General features: G+C 29.4%; 3 protein-coding genes across 3 annotated transcripts; all 3 read right to left on the bottom strand.

The window, feature by feature from the left end:
- Positions 1 to 950: 950 nt before the first annotated feature.
- On the bottom strand, positions 951 to 2,135 carry LOC100203350 (putative neuropeptide Y receptor type 6). The gene has a single exon (XM_065808559.1). It carries the CDS (start codon positions 2,133 to 2,135, stop codon positions 951 to 953), a length of 1,185 nt encoding a protein of 394 aa, XP_065664631.1.
- An 8,998-nt stretch (positions 2,136 to 11,133) lies between these two features.
- LOC105846250 (putative neuropeptide Y receptor type 6) lies at positions 11,134 to 12,828 on the bottom strand. The gene has a single exon (XM_065807762.1). It carries the CDS (start codon positions 12,637 to 12,639, stop codon positions 11,392 to 11,394), a length of 1,248 nt encoding a protein of 415 aa, XP_065663834.1. The 5' UTR covers positions 12,640 to 12,828; the 3' UTR covers positions 11,134 to 11,391.
- A 1,906-nt stretch (positions 12,829 to 14,734) lies between these two features.
- LOC136086269 (uncharacterized) lies at positions 14,735 to 16,181 on the bottom strand. Its single transcript, XM_065808558.1, has 2 exons — positions 15,886 to 16,181; positions 14,735 to 15,671 (listed from the first exon to the last, which is right to left on the bottom strand). The coding sequence occupies exons 1-2, from the start codon at positions 16,179 to 16,181 to the stop codon at positions 14,735 to 14,737; spliced, it is 1,233 nt and encodes a 410-aa protein (XP_065664630.1).
- Positions 16,182 to 19,005: the final 2,824 nt, after the last annotated feature.

The raw sequence follows: 19,005 nt of genomic DNA, 5'->3' as shown, positions 1-19,005 counted from the left end.
CAATTAATTTATTTTTGCAAGTATCATATTCGGTATTATAAGTTTTATATTCGGTATTATAAAACGTATAATTTAAATAAGTAAGCCGTTTTTTTATTATTTGTGTTTCTTTTTATATACGTCTAGGAAACGCTTTACATTGTGTTTTCATGGTGTTACTACTTCTTATTGCCAATTTCTCAACCTGAAGACCTTAATATTTAAATGTATCTAAATCACTTTTTACTAAAAATTAAACTAAGCGATAATTTTTTATAAACGGTTGAGCCTAACATATGTTGGAACATGTTAAAATATACCAATGTCCCCATTTTAAAAAATATATCTAAGTTTCTTTTTTTAAACGAGCCTGAAAAAAGTTTGATCAAACTTAAAAATAGAACAGAAGTTCTTTTTTTTGGTGCTAAAAGTTTTTTAATTCCACTTAGCCGATCAATTCATTGGATTTAATTGTCTCATACCCTTAAACAAATTAAATCAAATTCACAAATAATCGAAACTTGTTTCGAAGAAGTTTTTTTTATTAGAAATGTTTTATCAGTATTTATGATACTAATAACAATCTAGATTGTTTTGTTATTATAAACTGGCAATGATTAAAAAAACTTCTGCTAATTAAGAATGTCCCAATTAACATTTTTAAGTATTCAACCGGATAGTGAATAGCTAAAAATTGAAAGTATAACAAACTAAAACGTGACATTATTATTAAAAAATCTTTTCTATCAATCAGACAACTATTCATGAAATTAAAATTATTTTCTTAATTAAGAAAAACACAAGTTCAAATCTGATTTCCGTTAGAGAATTTACCTATAGTCTAACTAAGTAATTGAGGTAAAAATATTTACTTAAAAAAACTTAATCTTAGGTAGCTGATAACTTCTATGTGTTTATTGTTAGTTATATTGATTACTTTTCCTCAATATCATTTCTTTGAAAGTTTGATTTCAAAATTGGGAAGTGATTGTCTGGTGGTTCGATTGATCGACAGTTGTTTTGTGTGAAAAAAGTACACAACCATTTGAAGTGAGCAATCCCATTACTCTTTTTCTAAATTTAGCATCAAAAATTAAATAAATAATAGGATTTACAGCCGCATGAAATCCATAAAAAACTTCAGAAATTATTCTCAATAAACGTATAGTATTTTTGTTCTTAAATCTTTCCAGACCATATGTGTCATTAATAATCCAAACTAATCTGTTAGGAAGAACAAGAGTCGCAAACATAACTACAATTGCGACCAACATTGCAAGAATCTTTTTATTTTTTTCTAAACGCAAATTTTTCTCACCATCGATTGAAACACTACTTTTACAAAAATTTTTTTTTAGCCACAAAACAGTTAAAGTGTACAGAACTACCAGCAAAATTATTGGAAAAAGAAAATAAAATAGAAACAAAATCCACGTGTAAACAATTGAATTCTTTTTGCTCCATTCTTCAGAACAAGTGTTAAATTTCCCTAACTGAAGAACCATCAGTGGTGGGAAAGCTGAAAGAATACCAAAGAAGATGTTTAGATATTTTATCATTTTACAAGTTGAGCTCTTTACTATTGATTTAAACGAATGCACAGCATTAGTATATCTTTCGATAGCAATTAAAACAATAAATCCTACTGCAATATTGGCGCTAGCAGCTAAAGCTGTACGAAGAGTCTTACACAAAAATAAGCCATACACCCAATGGCATGTCAAGGTTTCTGGTACGCTTATTATAAGTTGAACTAAAGCAAATACAAAATCAGAGATAGCTAAGTCTAATACTAATTGATTAAACCTAGAAAATTCCTTACGATGAACAAACGAAATCAAAATAACAAACGTATTTCCAATTAGCGCCAACGTGGATGATATTATGTTGCTAAAACCGATAAAACTGCTCAAAAAGTAGTCGCAGCTAAACTTAGTTATTTTATCAGATTTATGAAAACTGCAGAGCACTTTCATTTCTGAGTTTTCCTCGTCACATGTGCAGTTTTGTTCAGGTATTTCAAATAATTTACATAATTCTTTAAGGGTCATGTTCGAAGTAAGGGTTTGTTGTGTATGATTTTCTTCATTTAAAACATTTTCGTGTAATTTGCTTGTATTAAAATAATATTCACTTGAGTTATAAACTTTATTCATCATTAAATGGACGTCATTAATGCATATAGTAGTGATAAAAAATGTCACAATAAAAAAACACATCTTTTTTAATAACTAAAGTTCAATTGATATAAATTTTTACTTTACGCAGCTGACACACGCAAAAAACAAAACTTTTTATACATTTTTGAAAATGTAAAATTTGAGCCGTTTTTGATAAAAATATAAACAGATAAACATTGATGAAATCACGGATTTTTATTTTAACTCTAACGTCACGTTTTCGTTCTTTGTTTAAGACAAGTCAAATCAACAGCGCGTTAAACCGTGGCTAATTGACTAAATTCTCATCGAGCATTTATCAATAAGCCATGGTTGATTTAACCATTTGAAACTGAGGTTTTCAAGCAAACAAAAGTTATTCCAATTCTACAGAACTCTCTAATTCTATTAAACTCTGTCTAATTCTGTAGAATGCCAATAGTGTCAAAAATTGCTCCTTAAAAAAATTTAAAAATTGCTTCTTTTTTTTTTTTTTATTAGAAACAGGGGTAAAATGCGGAATGCGGAAATGTTCAACGGAGAAACTGGGAATAAATTTGGGATATGCTCCCGGAACAAAATATTCTTCAAAATGTTCCTTGCAGAATTCACTCGAAATATCGATTTGACAGTACAAAAAAGGAAAATCGTTTAAACAAAACGCTAAACTATGTAAATAGAACTAAATTTGTTTAATTTAGTTCTATTTACATAGTTTTAACTATAGTTTGAGTAACTTTTTTTAAACAGAACAAAGTTATACTTGAATAAGAACTAAAACTAAATAAACTCATAAAAAAGCGTTTTTTTTCTAATCTCTATTTTATTATTTTTTTTTTATCTGTCTTGGCTCTTGTGAATATTTGGACTCGAATTTTAGCACATGATCTTGGCCATTAATCTAATCTATAAAGCTTAGTAGGCCAGGCTAAGACTTTGACCCGGCCGGCTTAAGCTAGCCAGGTCAAAGCTTAGTGAAGTAAAAAAAAATGTTTTTTTTTCAGGTCAAAGGATTTTGTGGTTACTAACACATCGCTCAATAAGTCCGTAGGATAGCTAATAAAACAACAACATTTTGACATAATTTAATTTTATTCATCAACATAGTCTCCTTTTAAGGCGATACAGTCATTCCAGCGCTTCTCTAACTTTTCGATACCATGTTTGTAGAACGATTTATCTTTTCCTTCAAAATATGCTTCAGTTTCGGCGATGACCTCCTCATTCGATCCAAATCTCTTTCCCTGGAGCATCCTTTTGAGATCTGAGAACAGCAAATAATCGCTGGGGGCCAAATTAGGCGAGTATGGTGGATGGGGCAACAATTCGAAGTGTAATTCATTCATTTTTACCATTGTTTTCATTGACTTGTGACACGGTGCATTGTCTTGATGAAAGAGAATTTCTTTGTTCTTCATGTGCGGTCGCTTTTCGTCAATTACAGCCTTCAATCGTTCCAATAATGCCATGTAATATTTGCTGTTGATCGTTTTACCTTTCTCAAGATAATCAATGAACAATATACCATGGCTATCCCAAAATATGGAGGCCATAACCTTGCCAGCAGAAGTTTGAGCCTTTGGGCGCTTTGGGCGGCTTTCACCCGCTGGTGTCCACTCAGCCGACTGTCGATTTGACTCAGGAGTGAAATGGTGGATCCATGTTTCATCCATTGTGACGTAGCGACGCAAAAAATCCTTTTTATCTCGGTGAAATAGTGCCAGACATGCTTCAGAATCATCGATTCGTTGTTGTTTTTGGTCCGGTGTTAGCAAACGCGGCACCCATTTCGAACAAAGCTTTCTCATACCTAAATGTTCGTGTAATATTGTAAACACACTGCCTTCTGATATCTTTATGGCCTCGGCAATCTCCTTCAATTTCAATTTGCGGTCGGATAAGACGATTTTATGGATTTTTTTGATGTTTTCCTCAGTAACTGCCGAATTTGGGCGACCGGAGCGTTCAGCATCATCGGTGTTTGTACGACCACGTTTAAAGTCAGCAAACCACTTTTCAACCATTTGCCTCGATGGAGAGGAGTCCGAATAACACTTATCAAGCCATTGTTTGGTCTGCACCGTGTTTTTTCCCATCAAAAAGCAATGCTTAATGAGCACGCGAAATTCTGATTTTTCCATTTTTTTCAATTCACAAAAGTTGATTCAATCGTTCACACACTAACTTGGTAAATAATGGTCCGATTGTCATGAAACTTTGACAGATATCGTTTGAAGGTTGGTACTTTCTAAAAACAATACGGATTCGGTATTTGTGTTGCCATCTATATGTCATCCTACGGACTTATTGAGCGATGTGTTACAGTGGTTATAAATGCAGTAATTCAAAAGTCAAAAATTCAAAAGTTATTCCAACATTTAACTAGTTAAAATAATACACAATAAACAAAAATAATAAAACCCATCAGATTTAGGTTTTAGCTTTTTAAAAAAAAAGAGGGTTTTTCTCCAAGATATTGCGTCTGAACAAAAATTGTATAAGTAATATTTGTTATTGGGAGAAAAAATAAAAAAAACATGCATAAATTTTTAAAAAAAACTCTAATTATTAAATAAGCAAATAAAATAAAGAAACTTTGCACATTCTTATAACATCTTTTATAATTTAAAAGTTCTTTTCTTTCAACTCAATATTTAATTTTTTCTTGGTTATTGTTTGCACATCCTTTAATGACACTTCCAGTATCTGACAAGGACAAGCTAAAAAGAAAAAAAAATTCAATTTAGCATTGATTTTTTATGTTTAAGAAAGAAATTAAGATGCTATAATAAGAAACCAACAACACCGTCTACAAGATCTTGACAAACTTTGGGTTTGCTACTTTGTCAGAGTAAGCGTTAATATGCTCGCCAGGTAAATTGAGACTGGTTAGACAACTTTATTCCCACTTATGACACCAGAATATCATTTTAAAGATCCATTTGTATTAAGCGATTTTCTACATTTGCTGAATTTTTCATGATCAATTTATATTTTGTGGCAGTAATTGTTTCAAAACTATAAAGTAATATTACTATGAATATAGTTAAATATACGAGTAAAAATAGATAAAATTTTGCGACATAAAAACATCTTAGCCTGCTATATCCGCTTGGGTAGTTGAAAATTTAGTAAGACTTGATTTGAAAAAATATTTTAAAGACATTAATAATATTTATGTTAAATGAACTAGTATAAATGTTAAATATATCAAAGTATTTATGAGTGAGAAAAGTCTACCTTTTTTATTACTTGAGATAACTAACTTCTTGGTATGGAGCAAACACCAAACATTTATATGATTATACTTATGCCAAATAAGGATGCTTAGCAAAAAAATTGCTATAATTTGAGCCTAGAAACAAAATAACCCTAAAATTTTGGCCACAACTACCCCAAACGTAAGAGCATCAAGTTGACACAATATTTTTTTTACTTTTCACGACTAAATTAATATTCATCGGTAAATTTTAAATTTCATACAACATTCTTTTAACATTCAAAAGTTATGGCCATATAAAATTTGTAACCCCCGCAAATTGAGGAGGATGCAAATTTTTACCCTTTATGTAGGGTAAATTAGGGTAATATTAGCACTTTAAGGGAAAACTGGAATATTTTCAAAAATAATAATGTTAAATCCAAAATTTTTGCAAATAAACAGTTTTTAGGGATCCCTACTCATGATCCACTAGTTATTTGGGTACCCAAAATTTTTATCTTAAAAACACAGAGGTTTTAAAAAAGTAATAAAAGTGCTCGTATTATCCAGACCACGTGGTAATATGAGCACTTTAAATTAGCTCAAAAAAATAACATTAATTGAGTGAAAAATACCAACCTGACAACTAGAACTAATTTTGATTATGATTCGTTATTAACAAAACTTATCATTAAATGATCAAATTTTAAGCCACTTTTTACTGAAACAATACTACTGTTTTCTGCATTAAAGAAAAAAAAATTAGTTCGTTATTTTTTTAATTTTATTAACCTACCCCTTTGAACGATAAAAATTCAAATTTTTTGAATTTAAATTATAGAAGAAAATTAAGTTATGCTAAAATATTATTTTTTTTACTAAATTTAAAAAAAAAAAAAAAAGCAATCAAAAACAGTGCTATTTTAGGACTTTAAACTAGGTAATTTTAATGAAGAAAACTGGGTAATTTGAGCATGCTCATATTACACAAAAATAGAATCTTTAAATAAAGTCAAAACGAAATGTTTCTATGGATTATTTTTCCAACAAAAATGGATTGGATTTTTAGCTAACATATTTTTCTTTATGAAAAAATACATTTCAATATTTTAGCACCAACATTTCGCGCCACGGATTTATTTGTGATGATATTATTTTAACAAAGCAAAAAATTTAAAAGCGTTTTAGTTAGATAATAACCGTTAATTACTGCATATAAATTTACGCTAATTGTAGTAATTCCTGTTATCACCACATAAAATCGATTCAAAAAATACAAAGCAACTTTATGCTCATATTACCAAGGTGTTCATACTACGCTATTCTACCGTACAACTGGGTCCCCATATATATATATATATATATATATATATATATATATATATATATATATATATATATATATATATATATATATATATATATATATATATATATATATATATATATATATATATATATATAAATGGGGAACCTGTTGTACCTATGAACACTTTTTGCTTTAAGGCGTTTTTTGCGTAGTCTATTGAGTAAATTTAAACCATTCATACTATATAATACTCTCTCATATTTTGCTCAAAAATTATACTTAGGACTTATTTTTCATTCAACCAAGAAGCATCTTTTTCCTGCGTTTTAAAAAAAGAAATCAATTAGTTAAAGGTACAACACGTACCTTTGACCCATGCGCGTTGTTTCTTTGACCAAAATGTTATTATTAAAAAATTATGCATTGTTTGAACATTTTTAATATTTTAGCTTGTTATATATTATATAGCAACTTCTGGCCTACCTTATATCAATAAAAAAACAAATCTAACTATTTTGTAATCAATCCTAATTGTCTAAAAAAAATTAGAAAAATCAATCCTTACAATCTTGCAAAGACTTGTGTATAGAAGTTACGATACTCAGTATTACTAATAGTATTACTAATTTTTTTAGATAAAATCAGTTATTATAACTATTTAGATAAAGTCACATATTTTTTTTAGTTTTTGTTGGTCAAAGGTACAACATCCTAGTCTGGTCAAAGGTACACGAGATGGGTTCCTTTAACAATTATCGTCTTCATCCCCATTTACGGTCAGGCGTAATCATCCAAACTTTTCCATAACAAAAAAATGATGCTGGGTAATGTTTATAATGTCGTAGATGAATGAAACAACAATTTATCACATTTTTAAAATCAGAATAAGATTAACCCAAATATTTACTTTTTAAGAGCCAAAACTTATAATTACTTGTGGATCGATACCATCTATCCCAAGTATGATGTTTTACGGTAAGAAGAGTCGTCATGGACTATTATTTCAAATGGCTCTTCACGTTTTTAAAAAAAAATAATAGTAAGCCGACAGGGTAGAGTGACCAAAGGTACAACGTGGTCAAAGGTACAACAGGTTCCCTATATATATATATATATATATATATATATATATATATATATATATATATATATATATATATATATATATATATATATATATATATATTAGACTTCTCTCATTCATAAATCTTTAAACTGTAAAAACACCTAGTTTTTTTTCGACAGGCTGCTTTTACTTTTGCAGGTTTGTAAGGAAGATGGCCTAAACATCTAAACTAAAAACTTAAATTATATTAAAAAATTTCACAGGAAGTTGGAAATTTTTATAATCATGTAATATTTATATATCGAATTTAATGCTGCAGCTAATCACTAATAAAACATGTTATTTGTAATTTAATTGCACTTTTTTTTTCTCTAGGATTATTATTAGGATGCAGAAATGCCTTATAAACATAGAATGAGTCGATGAATTTTATAGGGTAGGCGTAGGGTTGTGGTGGCAACCACTGGAAGCAAAATAACTCCCGTAGTAATATTTTCCTCCAAAAAAAAATTGACTTTTTTAACCTTAACTTTAATTAAAAACTGCCGCGTAATAGGCGGTGAAATATTTTGCAACCTTCGCAAAACTCACTCTCTACTAGTCGCCACTTTAGATAATTTTAGTTGTTTATAAACTTTTTTGTTTTTTTTAGTATAATCTTTAAAGTATATATATTAATAATTATATTTTAATTTAAATACTTGACGTAAGTTTTTAGTTTATAGAAACAGTTATAAGGCTTTTCTGCCTAGGAATTTTGTATACTGAAAATCTATTAAGATAAATCCAAGAAAGTTCCATGACGTCAAGTTTTTAAGGGTGATTGGTTTTTAATCAATAATCATTGGTAATGTGTTTATACGGTTTGATGTGTAATTGTCCATGAGTTTATATGACTTAAAATAATAATTTTTGAGGTTATTAATTTAACATAAATTATCAATAGAATTTGTAACGAGATATGCTCTCGTAAAATACTTAAACATGAAGTTAATAAACCTCCACAAATCCAAGGTCTCCCAAGAACCAACCCTTTACTAGTGGAATTAATTGCCATTTTTCTTCTTGCAATGATTCAACAACAAAAATGGTGTCTCCTTTGCCTGTGGTGGCTTTCAAACAAAAGAGGTCCAGTATTAGTCCTGTGATGATCCAGTATTGACCTGTGATAGGTGGTTTCCTTTGCCCAAAAACGCTGCAGGTTAGTCGTGGGCATTTTTCAATTTTATTTTATTATTATCTTATTTTGAATTATTTTGATATTACTATATCATTTTGAATTTAGTTATATGTATGGTCATAACAATAGATTTTCTTTATTTTATTATTCTATACTGTCCTTAGCTAAAGTTTGCACCGTTGCGCTAGAACTTTAATCAGCATATGTTGTGACGTCAGATCTGATAGTACCCATTCTGGCGGAAGTAAAAGAGAAAAAGGAACAGCTAGAGCAAAAAAGAGTTGAGAGAATGAACAAACGCTTGGCAACTGAGATGAAAATGAAGTTAGAACCATCAATAAAAAAAAAAGTGGTGTTTTTAAACCGGAATTTTTCAATGCAAACAAAAGAAAAAAGTCCAAATTCCAATCTTATTTAGGTAAGAACAATCTAATACTAAGTGACTACTCTATGGTCCAGCTGTTGTTTTATTAAATTAATAAAAAACTAGGTAAAAGCATTTTTACATTTTATCTAATAATGTCATTTTCTCTCTCTCTTTTTTTTTTTATATTCCACGCAATCATATGACCGGAGATTTCTAGCTTCATTTGTAACTAACGTGTTAAAAAATGTATATAAAACTTTGATCCTTTAACAATAATTTAGACAAAAAAATAAATCTTTATAAAAAAAAAAAGAAATATATTAAAAAACAAAATTGACTGTGGCGAACACTAGCAAAAGTAAAAATTCCCAGATGGCGAACTTATGTTTCTTGCTAATGGTTGCCATTTGACTCTTTCGACCCAGAAGACATACGTCGTCCGGAGAACGTCCGTTGGACGTCTTACAGACGTTCATCAACGTACAGCAGACGTCCTCTGGACAACGCGTGTTCACTGGGGAGAGCTATAGCTTCCGTATTTTTTATCGGAGCTTATTTATTCTTTGAGCATTGCACAAACCAACTCTCGATCTATATGGTTAGACTAAAAGATTTATAATTTATGAAAATACGAACGAATAATGAATCTTTATATCGGGCTAAGTCTAAAAATTGGCGAACACTTAACGTTTTACCTTTTAGACTTTTTTAAGTCTCTTTTGAGTATTTTTTTATGTTTCAATGACTGTTTGGTAATTGTAAAATCTCCGTCGTAACTTTTAGTTTAAGGTCCATCGACATTTAGTGGACTTGCTGTAAAGGATTTATATAAATCAAACGCTAGTATTATCCTCTTAAATTTGAGATCCTAGGTTTGAATATTTATTTAATAAGCTTTTTTGGAAGCAGAAGTCATAATTAAATTAGAAGAAAAAAAATCGCATTGTATTAAATATGAGTTAATAATAATATTAGTAACAATAATAGCAATAATAACAATAATAAAAACAAAAACAATAACAACAACAACAATAATAATAAAAACAATAATAAAAATAATAATAATATATTTGATGTAACAACAATACAAACATGGTTGCAGAGCATACTGAAATGCTATATTAGTTGCTAATGTTATAAATTGTCGTAATTAGCTTTAAAACAATTTAAGGACCTCGAATAAACAACATAGTTTGACAAAGATTCCAGTTTTTTATTCTGTTGTTAAAGAAGTTATTTCTTATAAAATATAATGATTTAATTATGTTCTAATCTAAATAAATAAAAGTGCTTTTTAATAAACCCAGTGACCATTGCTTTTTAGCAACTGCTGATTTTACTTGCTTGCGCGATTTTATATCATCTGATCTCAATATATCTAAGTCACTTTCTAATTTCGTTTCTGTAATTTCCATCTGAGTTGTTAATGGTATACTTGTATGGCATATTTTTAGAACCAATGCGTATGACTTTACATTTTTCTTTATTGATGTTCCCATTTTAAACGTGCCAAAAAAAAAGTATAATCAATTTTAAATGGTAAATAGGATTGAAATTTTTTTTTGGTGTTAAAATCTTTTAAATCTACTTATCCGATCAAATCATTGGATTTAGTTGTCTCATAACCTTAAACAAATTCAATCAAATCCTCAATCAATCGGAACTAGTTTAAAAGACGTTTATTTTTTAAGAAATTTTCTAAATGTATTATCGGTATTTATGATACTAATAACAATCTAGAATTTTTTTTATTAAAAAAAAGGGCTGATTAAAAATGATTAAAAAAACTGCTGCTAATTAAGAATGTCGCAGTACTTTTAAAGTATTCAAACGGATATTCAATAGCTGAAAATTAAAAATATAATAAACTAAAACGTGACATTATTATTAAAAAATCTTTTCTATCAATCAGACAACTAATCATGAAATTAAAATTATTTTATTAATTAAAAAAAACACAAGTTCAAATCTGATTTCCGTTAGAGAATTTACCTATAGTCTAACTAAGTAATTGAGGTAAAAATATTTACTTAAAAAAACTTATTCTTAGGTAGCTGATAACTTCTATGTGTTTATTGTTAGTTATATTGATTACTTTTCCTCAATATTATTTCTTTAAAAGTTTGATTTCAAAATTGGGAAGTGATTGTCTGGTGGTTCGATTGATCGACAGTTGTTTTGTTTGAAAAAAGTACACAACCATTTGAAGTGAGCAACCCCATCACTCTTTTTCTAAATTTAGCATCAAAAATTAAATAAATAATAGGATTTACAGCCGCATGAAATCCATAAAAAACTTCAGAAATTATTCTCAATAAACGTATAGTATTTTTGTTCTTAAATCTTTCCAGACCATATGTGTCATTAATAATCCAAACTAATCTGTTAGGAAGAACAAGAATCGCAAACATAACTACAATTGCAACCAACATTGCAAGAATCTTTTTATTTTTTTCTAAACGCAAATTTTTCTTAGCATCGTTTAAAATACTACTTTTACAAAATTTATTTTTTAGCCACAAAACAGTTGAAGTGTACAGAACTACCAGCAAAATTATTGGAAAAAGAAAATAAAATAGAAACAAAATCCACGTGTAAACAATTGAACTCTTATTGCTCCATTCTTCAGAACAAGTGTTAAATTTCCCTAACTGAAGAACTATCAGTGGTGGGAAAGCTGAAAGAATACCAAAGAAGATGTTTAGATATTTTATCATTTTACAAGTTGAGCTCTTTACTATTGATTTAAACGAATGCACAGCATTAGTATATCTTTCGATAGCAATTAAAACAATAAATCCTACTGCAATATTGGCGCTAGCAGCTAAAGCTGTACGAAGAGTCTTACACAAAAATAAGCCATACACCCAATGGCATGTCAAGGTTTCTGGTACGCTTATTATAAGTTGAACTAAAGCAAATACAAAATCAGAGATAGCTAAGTCTAATACTAATTGATTAAACCTAGAAAATTCCTTACGATGAACAAACGAAATCAAAATAACAAACGTATTTCCAATTAGCGCCAACGTGGATGATATTATGTTGCTAAAACCAATAACACTGCTCAAAAGGTAGTCGCAGCTAAACTTAGTTATTTTATCAGATTTATGAAAACTGCAGAGCATTTTCATTTCTGAGTTTTCCTCGTCACATGTGCAGTTTTGTTCAGGTATTTCAAATAATTTACATAATTCTTTAAGGGTCATGTTTGAAGTAAGGGTTTGTTGTGTATGATTTTCTTCATTTAAAACATTTTCGTGTAATTTGCTTGTATTAAAATAATATTCACTTGAGTTATAAACTTTATTCATCATTAAATGGACGTCATTAATGCATATAGTAGTGATAAAAAATGTCACAATAAAAAAACACATCTTTTTTAATAACTAAAGTTCAATTGATATAAATTTTTACTTTACGCAGCTGACAAATGCACACATAAACACACAAAACTTTCTATGCGATGTTGAAAATGTCAAATTTAAGCTGTTTATATTGGTTTATATTGTTTTTGATAAAATTATGAACAGACTAATATTGATGAAGTCACTGAATTTCATTTAACACTGACGTCACGTTTTCTTTCATTGATTAAGACAAGATAATTTTTTCAATAAGTCATGGTTGATTTAATCATTTGAAACTTAAACCAGTGTACTTAAATGGATAATCATCACAATAAATTTTAAGGAAGAGACGGAGATGGAGGGTACTTGTAATATGGAGGGTGTTAGTGGTTGCTTGCAGCCTAGCTGGAAGCAAAGATGTTTAAAAAAAAAAAAAAAGACCGAGATGAAGACTTAGGTTTTAAGAAGTCCAACACAATAAAACTCATGCTCAAACGTGTAAGCAGGATTTATTTGTTGACCAGCTTTGCACCGCTTCTTTACTTATTTGGTTGACGTAGATGTATTTATAATATATGATTCCAGTTTAGAGTTTTGAGTGCTGGATCTTCTTAATTCATTGCATGGGTTTTGCTTGTGTCTCTGTTTTTATGACTAGACAACTCCTTCTATTATCTCTTAATGAGGGTACAGCTCCAGAACTCAGTTTATGGTTCTGAGGTCAACTAGTAGTCAGGTTTTCCGAACTCTGTCGTAGCTCTCAAAGAGACCGTAATTAACAGCTGTAAAATATTAAAGTTCTAACAGTGCCATGTTGCGCGTGGATGGTGTCCTGTTCGTACTTTTAGTGTGGATTTTCATTTTTTCATTTCATTTGTAAAGACTCCAATAGTCACATGCTTGGCCGAGGCATTAACATTCGTAAGAATTTACTCATTTGTTTGGAAACTTGATTTGAATTCACAGACTATTTTTTTATGTGCTTTCGTTTAGCTCCGCTTCACTCTATCACCTTTCGCTATGTTCTATATTGCTCTCCCATCTCAAGACTGCACTCTTTTTGATGTTTTTCTGATCAAATTTACCAAGCCCTCTCTTTATCTTTCAGGCAACATCATTGTTGTTGGTGAATTAATTGATCATCTCACTAAATGGCTTGTTTCTAGTGTCAGTGACTCTGCAGGTGTTAAGGCCCACAACTTTTGCTTTTCTCAATCTTTAGTACAAATAGTCAACTTTCCAATTTGTTTTCCAAACAATCTGAATCACTTACCTTCTCTACTCAATTTATGTCTTGTTTCTGATCCTTGTAAGAGCCCAGTTTCTTCACATTCTAGTTCCTGATCCTAGTCAGTGCTCAGTTTCATAATAAACAAAACCATTCATTTTTCACAATAACCAAATTTAATAGTTGCGGGAAATTTATCAGCCATTTTGACAGTTTAACAAAGGTATGGGTAAAGAAAAATACTACATGTCTTTCCAGATACAACTCGTCGTGTTAGTTTGACAAGGTTCAAACTGATTTTTTTTTCTCTTAATATTAGGAGAATAGCGAATAAATCTTTTTCTCTTTTTTTTAATGTTTAAATAAAAATATTTATATACTTATTTTTTATTTATTTATGTATTTTTATACATCAATCAAAAAAAAAATACATAAACAAGTAAAAAAATAATAATATAAATAATTGCAATTAAACATTAAAAAAAAATTAAAAAGATTTTCTTTCAAATTCTCTTTATATAAAAAATTTCAGTTGGAACCATGTCAAACCAACGCGACGAACTCTCATCGAGAGCGGTATTATTATTAATAACTAACCTATTTATTGACTTGATATTTTTCGAAAGTAAAAGACAGGTGTGGTCCGAGACCAAGACCAAGACCAATACTCTAGACTTTCAAGACAAAGACTAAAAATATTTTGCCAATTTTATAAAACTAATATTAACTTTCAGTTATTCTTAAAAGAAAACCACATGCATCCATTTTCAATAAAGTATAATATCAACATATTTTATAACACAATTAAACAACATTATAACACAATATAAACATATTTTACTAAAATTTAAAATTAAAAGAATATGTTACAATCTAAAAATAATTTAACGTTTTTCAAAGTAAGAAACTCTGGTCTTTACTTTTTCCATTTATAAAATCTATTGCTATAGCTTTTACATCTATTTCCGCGGTGCTCAGTTTATAAAATTGAAGAAGTAGAAGATGATTCAATCGCTTCTGAGTCGAGTTCGATCGACTATAAGACTTCATTATTCTTAGACAAGATAAAAGTCTCTCGACTGTGCACGTTATCAATGGTATCACCAAGTAAACTTTTAAAAGTTTTGATATTTCAGAAAACATTATTGAGACTCCTTTACAGTCGTTTAACATATCAATTATTGCTGTGATTGATGTTACCTGTTTAATGTTCATTTTATATGTAATGTTATAAGTTTCCTTAATGGATTTAAATAGAGAGAGTTCAGCTTTTAATTTTTCAAAAACTATATCATTTTTATAAAAAACCTTTATATTATCTAAAGCTTTTATGTCCGTATCACCATTTGCAGTGATCAATAATAACCATTCTAAAGCGATTACTGATTCCATTGAATTTTCTGGGAACCACTGATTTAATTGACTTTCTATAACATCAAGTACCTCGTAATACCAAGTTCGGTAATATTCCATCGTGTCCCATTTGTAAATGTTCAAAGTATTATCATCAAAGCGAGAAGGAGTTAAACGTCGGCAAGGCAAAAAAGCATGAGGTAAACTGCAACCAAATTTTCTAACTCCTTCATTAACACAAGATTCGAAAAATAATTTAAAACGTGTTTCTGATCTCAAATATGATATACGAGTTTTTAATAAAATTATTGATGAAGCAAATGTTTGCGCATCTACTTCAGCAGATTGCATATGCTGAGAGACAAACTCATCATAAGCCAGGCGAAGCCAAAAATATAATTGAAATGATAAAAGTTTATCAAGCAAACCTTCTGCTTTAGCTCTGTTAGGATCGTTTAATTTAAAAATTCTTGAAGCTCTAAAACAATTACTTGAAAATTTGTAAGAATTGAACCATATGATTTGGTCCTCGCGTTAAAACGAGTTGGACAAGGAGCACTTAAATTGATTTGCTTGATATCCTCGTCAAGTATATCGCATTGTAATTCAGACCTTACCAATCTCTTTGGAGCTAAACAAATGAAATTATACAACACCTTCCACAATTCCTGTCCCTCGTTCATACAACTGACTTGTTTACAAGCATGTTGAAGTAAAGGTTGAGCCGATGTGCGTAACAATGTATAAAAGTCGCTTCATTGAAATCATCTTGAAATAATTTAGCAACAACACTTAGATGCCCTGGCATTGAAGCGGCACCATCGTAACTTTTCCCCCACATCATTTTCTTGTCTAATCCATATCTTAATAAAACATTACATATTGCATAAAAAAGCGACTTACTATCGGTAGCATCAATTGCATAGAGACCAAGAAAATCTTCGAATATTGTAAAATTTTCAGAAACTGATTGAACACATATAGACATTTGCTCAATACCGAAAATGTCTCAAGTTTCATCGCATATTATAGAAAAAAAAATTCTCAATTTAATAGCACCAAGTACATTTCCTAGCACATAATTTGCCATTAGCTCTATTATCTCGTTAACAACATCATGAGACATGTATTTACTGTTTGACAGCCAGCTCGATAGAGGTGGACAATCTTCACTCCTCATTATAAGTAACTGATTAAGATTGCCTTTAATTTCATCATTCTATCGAATAGCTAAGCCTTGTTGAGTAACACATTTTAATGTAGAGATTACACGAATTAAACAATCGAAATGTTTATCGCATTGCTTATCATGCATTTCACTTATCATTTGATGTATGGTTTTTAAACCTGCTGCACGTAGTGTAAATAAATTTTTCTGTGCCTCCTTATAAAATGATGATACGTCGTGTTTTCTCAATTCTTTTGTTCACCACATTTTGAAAAAGATACCACATTTTTCTTGACAGCACTAACGCAAACATAGCAAAATAATTTCTTTTTGGAATAACATAGATAAATCCAAGGGTAATCTATAATCCATTCTTGATTGATAAATCTAAGTTGTTTGTCATACATTTTTTTTGATTGCTTAAATATATGCAGGATTTATTTTTGTTTTTTCGGCATTCCAGTCACAGCAGGAATAAGCAGGAAAAAATTTTTCTATGTCTTTTCTTTCTTGAATAATTTCTTCCGTTGGTAAAGTTGAAATTGTAGAATGCTTGTTATTTACAAAGTAAGAAATCAGTGTTCGTTGTTTTTGTGACGGTGTTGTCATGACTCTTCGTAGTCGTAAGGAAATACTAGTTGTAATATTAGGAATTGTGAATTATGTAAAATGTGCTTATGTATAGATTTATATAATATTCACAACCATTAATCGCTCCCTTATAAATTGTAAAACATTTTTCAAAGCAAACACATAGGTTATTATTTTAAATGCAAAACGCTAATTGCTCCCTAGTAGCTTGTAAAACGTGATTCGAAGCAAACACGTTAAGTTAGTATTTCAAATACAAAATACTAATTGACCTCTAGTGGCTTAAAGTTGGGATTTAAAACAAGATAAAAACTTTTAAAATTATAATTTTATAGACTTAAAAAGTATGAGTGGGGGAGGGGGACTATAATACCAAAGCTCCCACACTTTTAAAAGTGAGGGGGCTGAAGCCCCCAAAGCCCCACTGTTCCGCTATCCCTGCATGTTGAAGTCAGCCATTTAATAATAAATCAAGCAACACTAAAAATACATTCTTGACATTTTCATATGTTACATTTTGTTATATAATAGCTTATAAGTTCACGCATTATCTGGATATATATTAAAAATAGTTGAAACAGACACCAAAAAACAAAGAAATATTCCGTAATATTTATTTTTGAACAAAAAAGTAATGTTTCAGAACATTTCTTTTATTTTGGTTTGGCGGAAACGGTACAAACATTCTTCAAATGCTCAGAGAATTTTTGTTCTAGTAACGTTCACGTTAGAGTAGTCATGTTCCATTTTCCATGGAATGTTCAAGCAAATATCGCCTAGTGTGAACTGCCTAAAACCAAATCGACGCCGCATTAAAAACCCTCAGACGATGTAATATCATTTCTTCGCTTGTTCTCCCTAAATGAAGCCCCAAGCTCCTATTTCCGTACTGTATACCCGCACTTTACGAGTTGAAAATTTCCAATTTTTCGCATTTTTACCGATCCACTTTAAATAAAAACATGTTTCCAAAGAAATAAAATTAGTTCCTCAAAACAAAAAAATTCACTCGATTTATCTAATTATTTGCGTAAACACGTTCAAAAAATAAGTATCTTTAAATTAGATGACAATCGTGTGACATTTCTCGTTTAAGTTTAAATTTAAATAATTTTATTTTTAAATGTAAATGCAAAATGTTTCCTTTTATGTTTAAAATTAACTCATGTGTGCTTTATTGTGGCGATGTTAAGCATAGGGGCAAGTTAGGCAAACAAAATATCTCGATAACTACAGATTGCATGATAAAACATCGTATGGATTAAAGTACGGGAATTAGAATAATAACATAATGCACAACAAAAATTTGTTGGACGGTAATCAAGTAAAATGCACACGCAGTTTTTCTATTACGGACCAAAAAAGTAGAATAAAAATGTTGCTATTTTTCTCTAAGAGGTTTAAAAGATATTTTTGTCTGCCATAGCTTAAGTGTTGATATTTTTCCAACTTATTGGACTTTCGATAATTAGTCATTTTTTCCAAGTTAATATATATATATATATATATATATATATATATATATATATATATATATATATATATATATATATATATATATATATATATATATATATTTATATATTTATATATATATATATATATATATATATATATATATATATATATATATATATATATATATATATATATATATATATACGGTATACTCACGGTGGCTACGCCACTTAAACTAAGAGAAATCATTTTTACAACTGATAACATAATTCATATTTTTTAATATTTGCCTTTAACTGCTTCTTAAAATATTTAATTATTTTATTTTGAACAAAAGTTCTATTTCAACGTTATATACATTGCCATTAATTTTAATTCTACGTATGTCTACAGCCACTGTTGGTATTTATATTTTATCAAGTTATGGTTGTTTTTATCGCGCTATTTTGTTCTATTTTTATCTAATATTCTAGGGCTTTTTGATGACGAGACCTATTATTTTCTACAAGCCTATTGATTCTTTATGTGAAAAAAAAATTTAGTATTAATACAAAAATACAAAGGTTTAAATTTACGCTTTTGCTCGCGCAACGGT

The sequence above is a fragment of the Hydra vulgaris genome, chromosome 10 (genome assembly GCF_038396675.1).
Source record: "Hydra vulgaris chromosome 10, alternate assembly HydraT2T_AEP".
Classification (NCBI taxonomy): Eukaryota; Metazoa; Cnidaria; class Hydrozoa; order Anthoathecata; family Hydridae; genus Hydra; species Hydra vulgaris.
The sequence above is the reverse complement of the archived record's forward strand: the minus strand, read 5'-3'. Positions and strand labels throughout refer to the sequence as shown.

Coding starts and splice junctions, on each gene's coding strand:
- LOC136086269 (XM_065808558.1), bottom strand. CDS start 16,181: ATGTCTATATGTGTTCAATCAGTTTCTGAAAATTTTACAATATTCGAA. Junction 15,672..15,885: donor TTCAACATGCTTGTAAACAA/GTCAGTTGTATG, acceptor TAATTGTTTTAG/AGCTTCAAGAATTTTTAAAT.
- LOC100203350 (XM_065808559.1), bottom strand. CDS start 2,135: ATGAATAAAGTTTATAACTCAAGTGAATATTATTTTAATACAAGCAAA.
- LOC105846250 (XM_065807762.1), bottom strand. CDS start 12,639: ATGTGTTTTTTTATTGTGACATTTTTTATCACTACTATATGCATTAAT.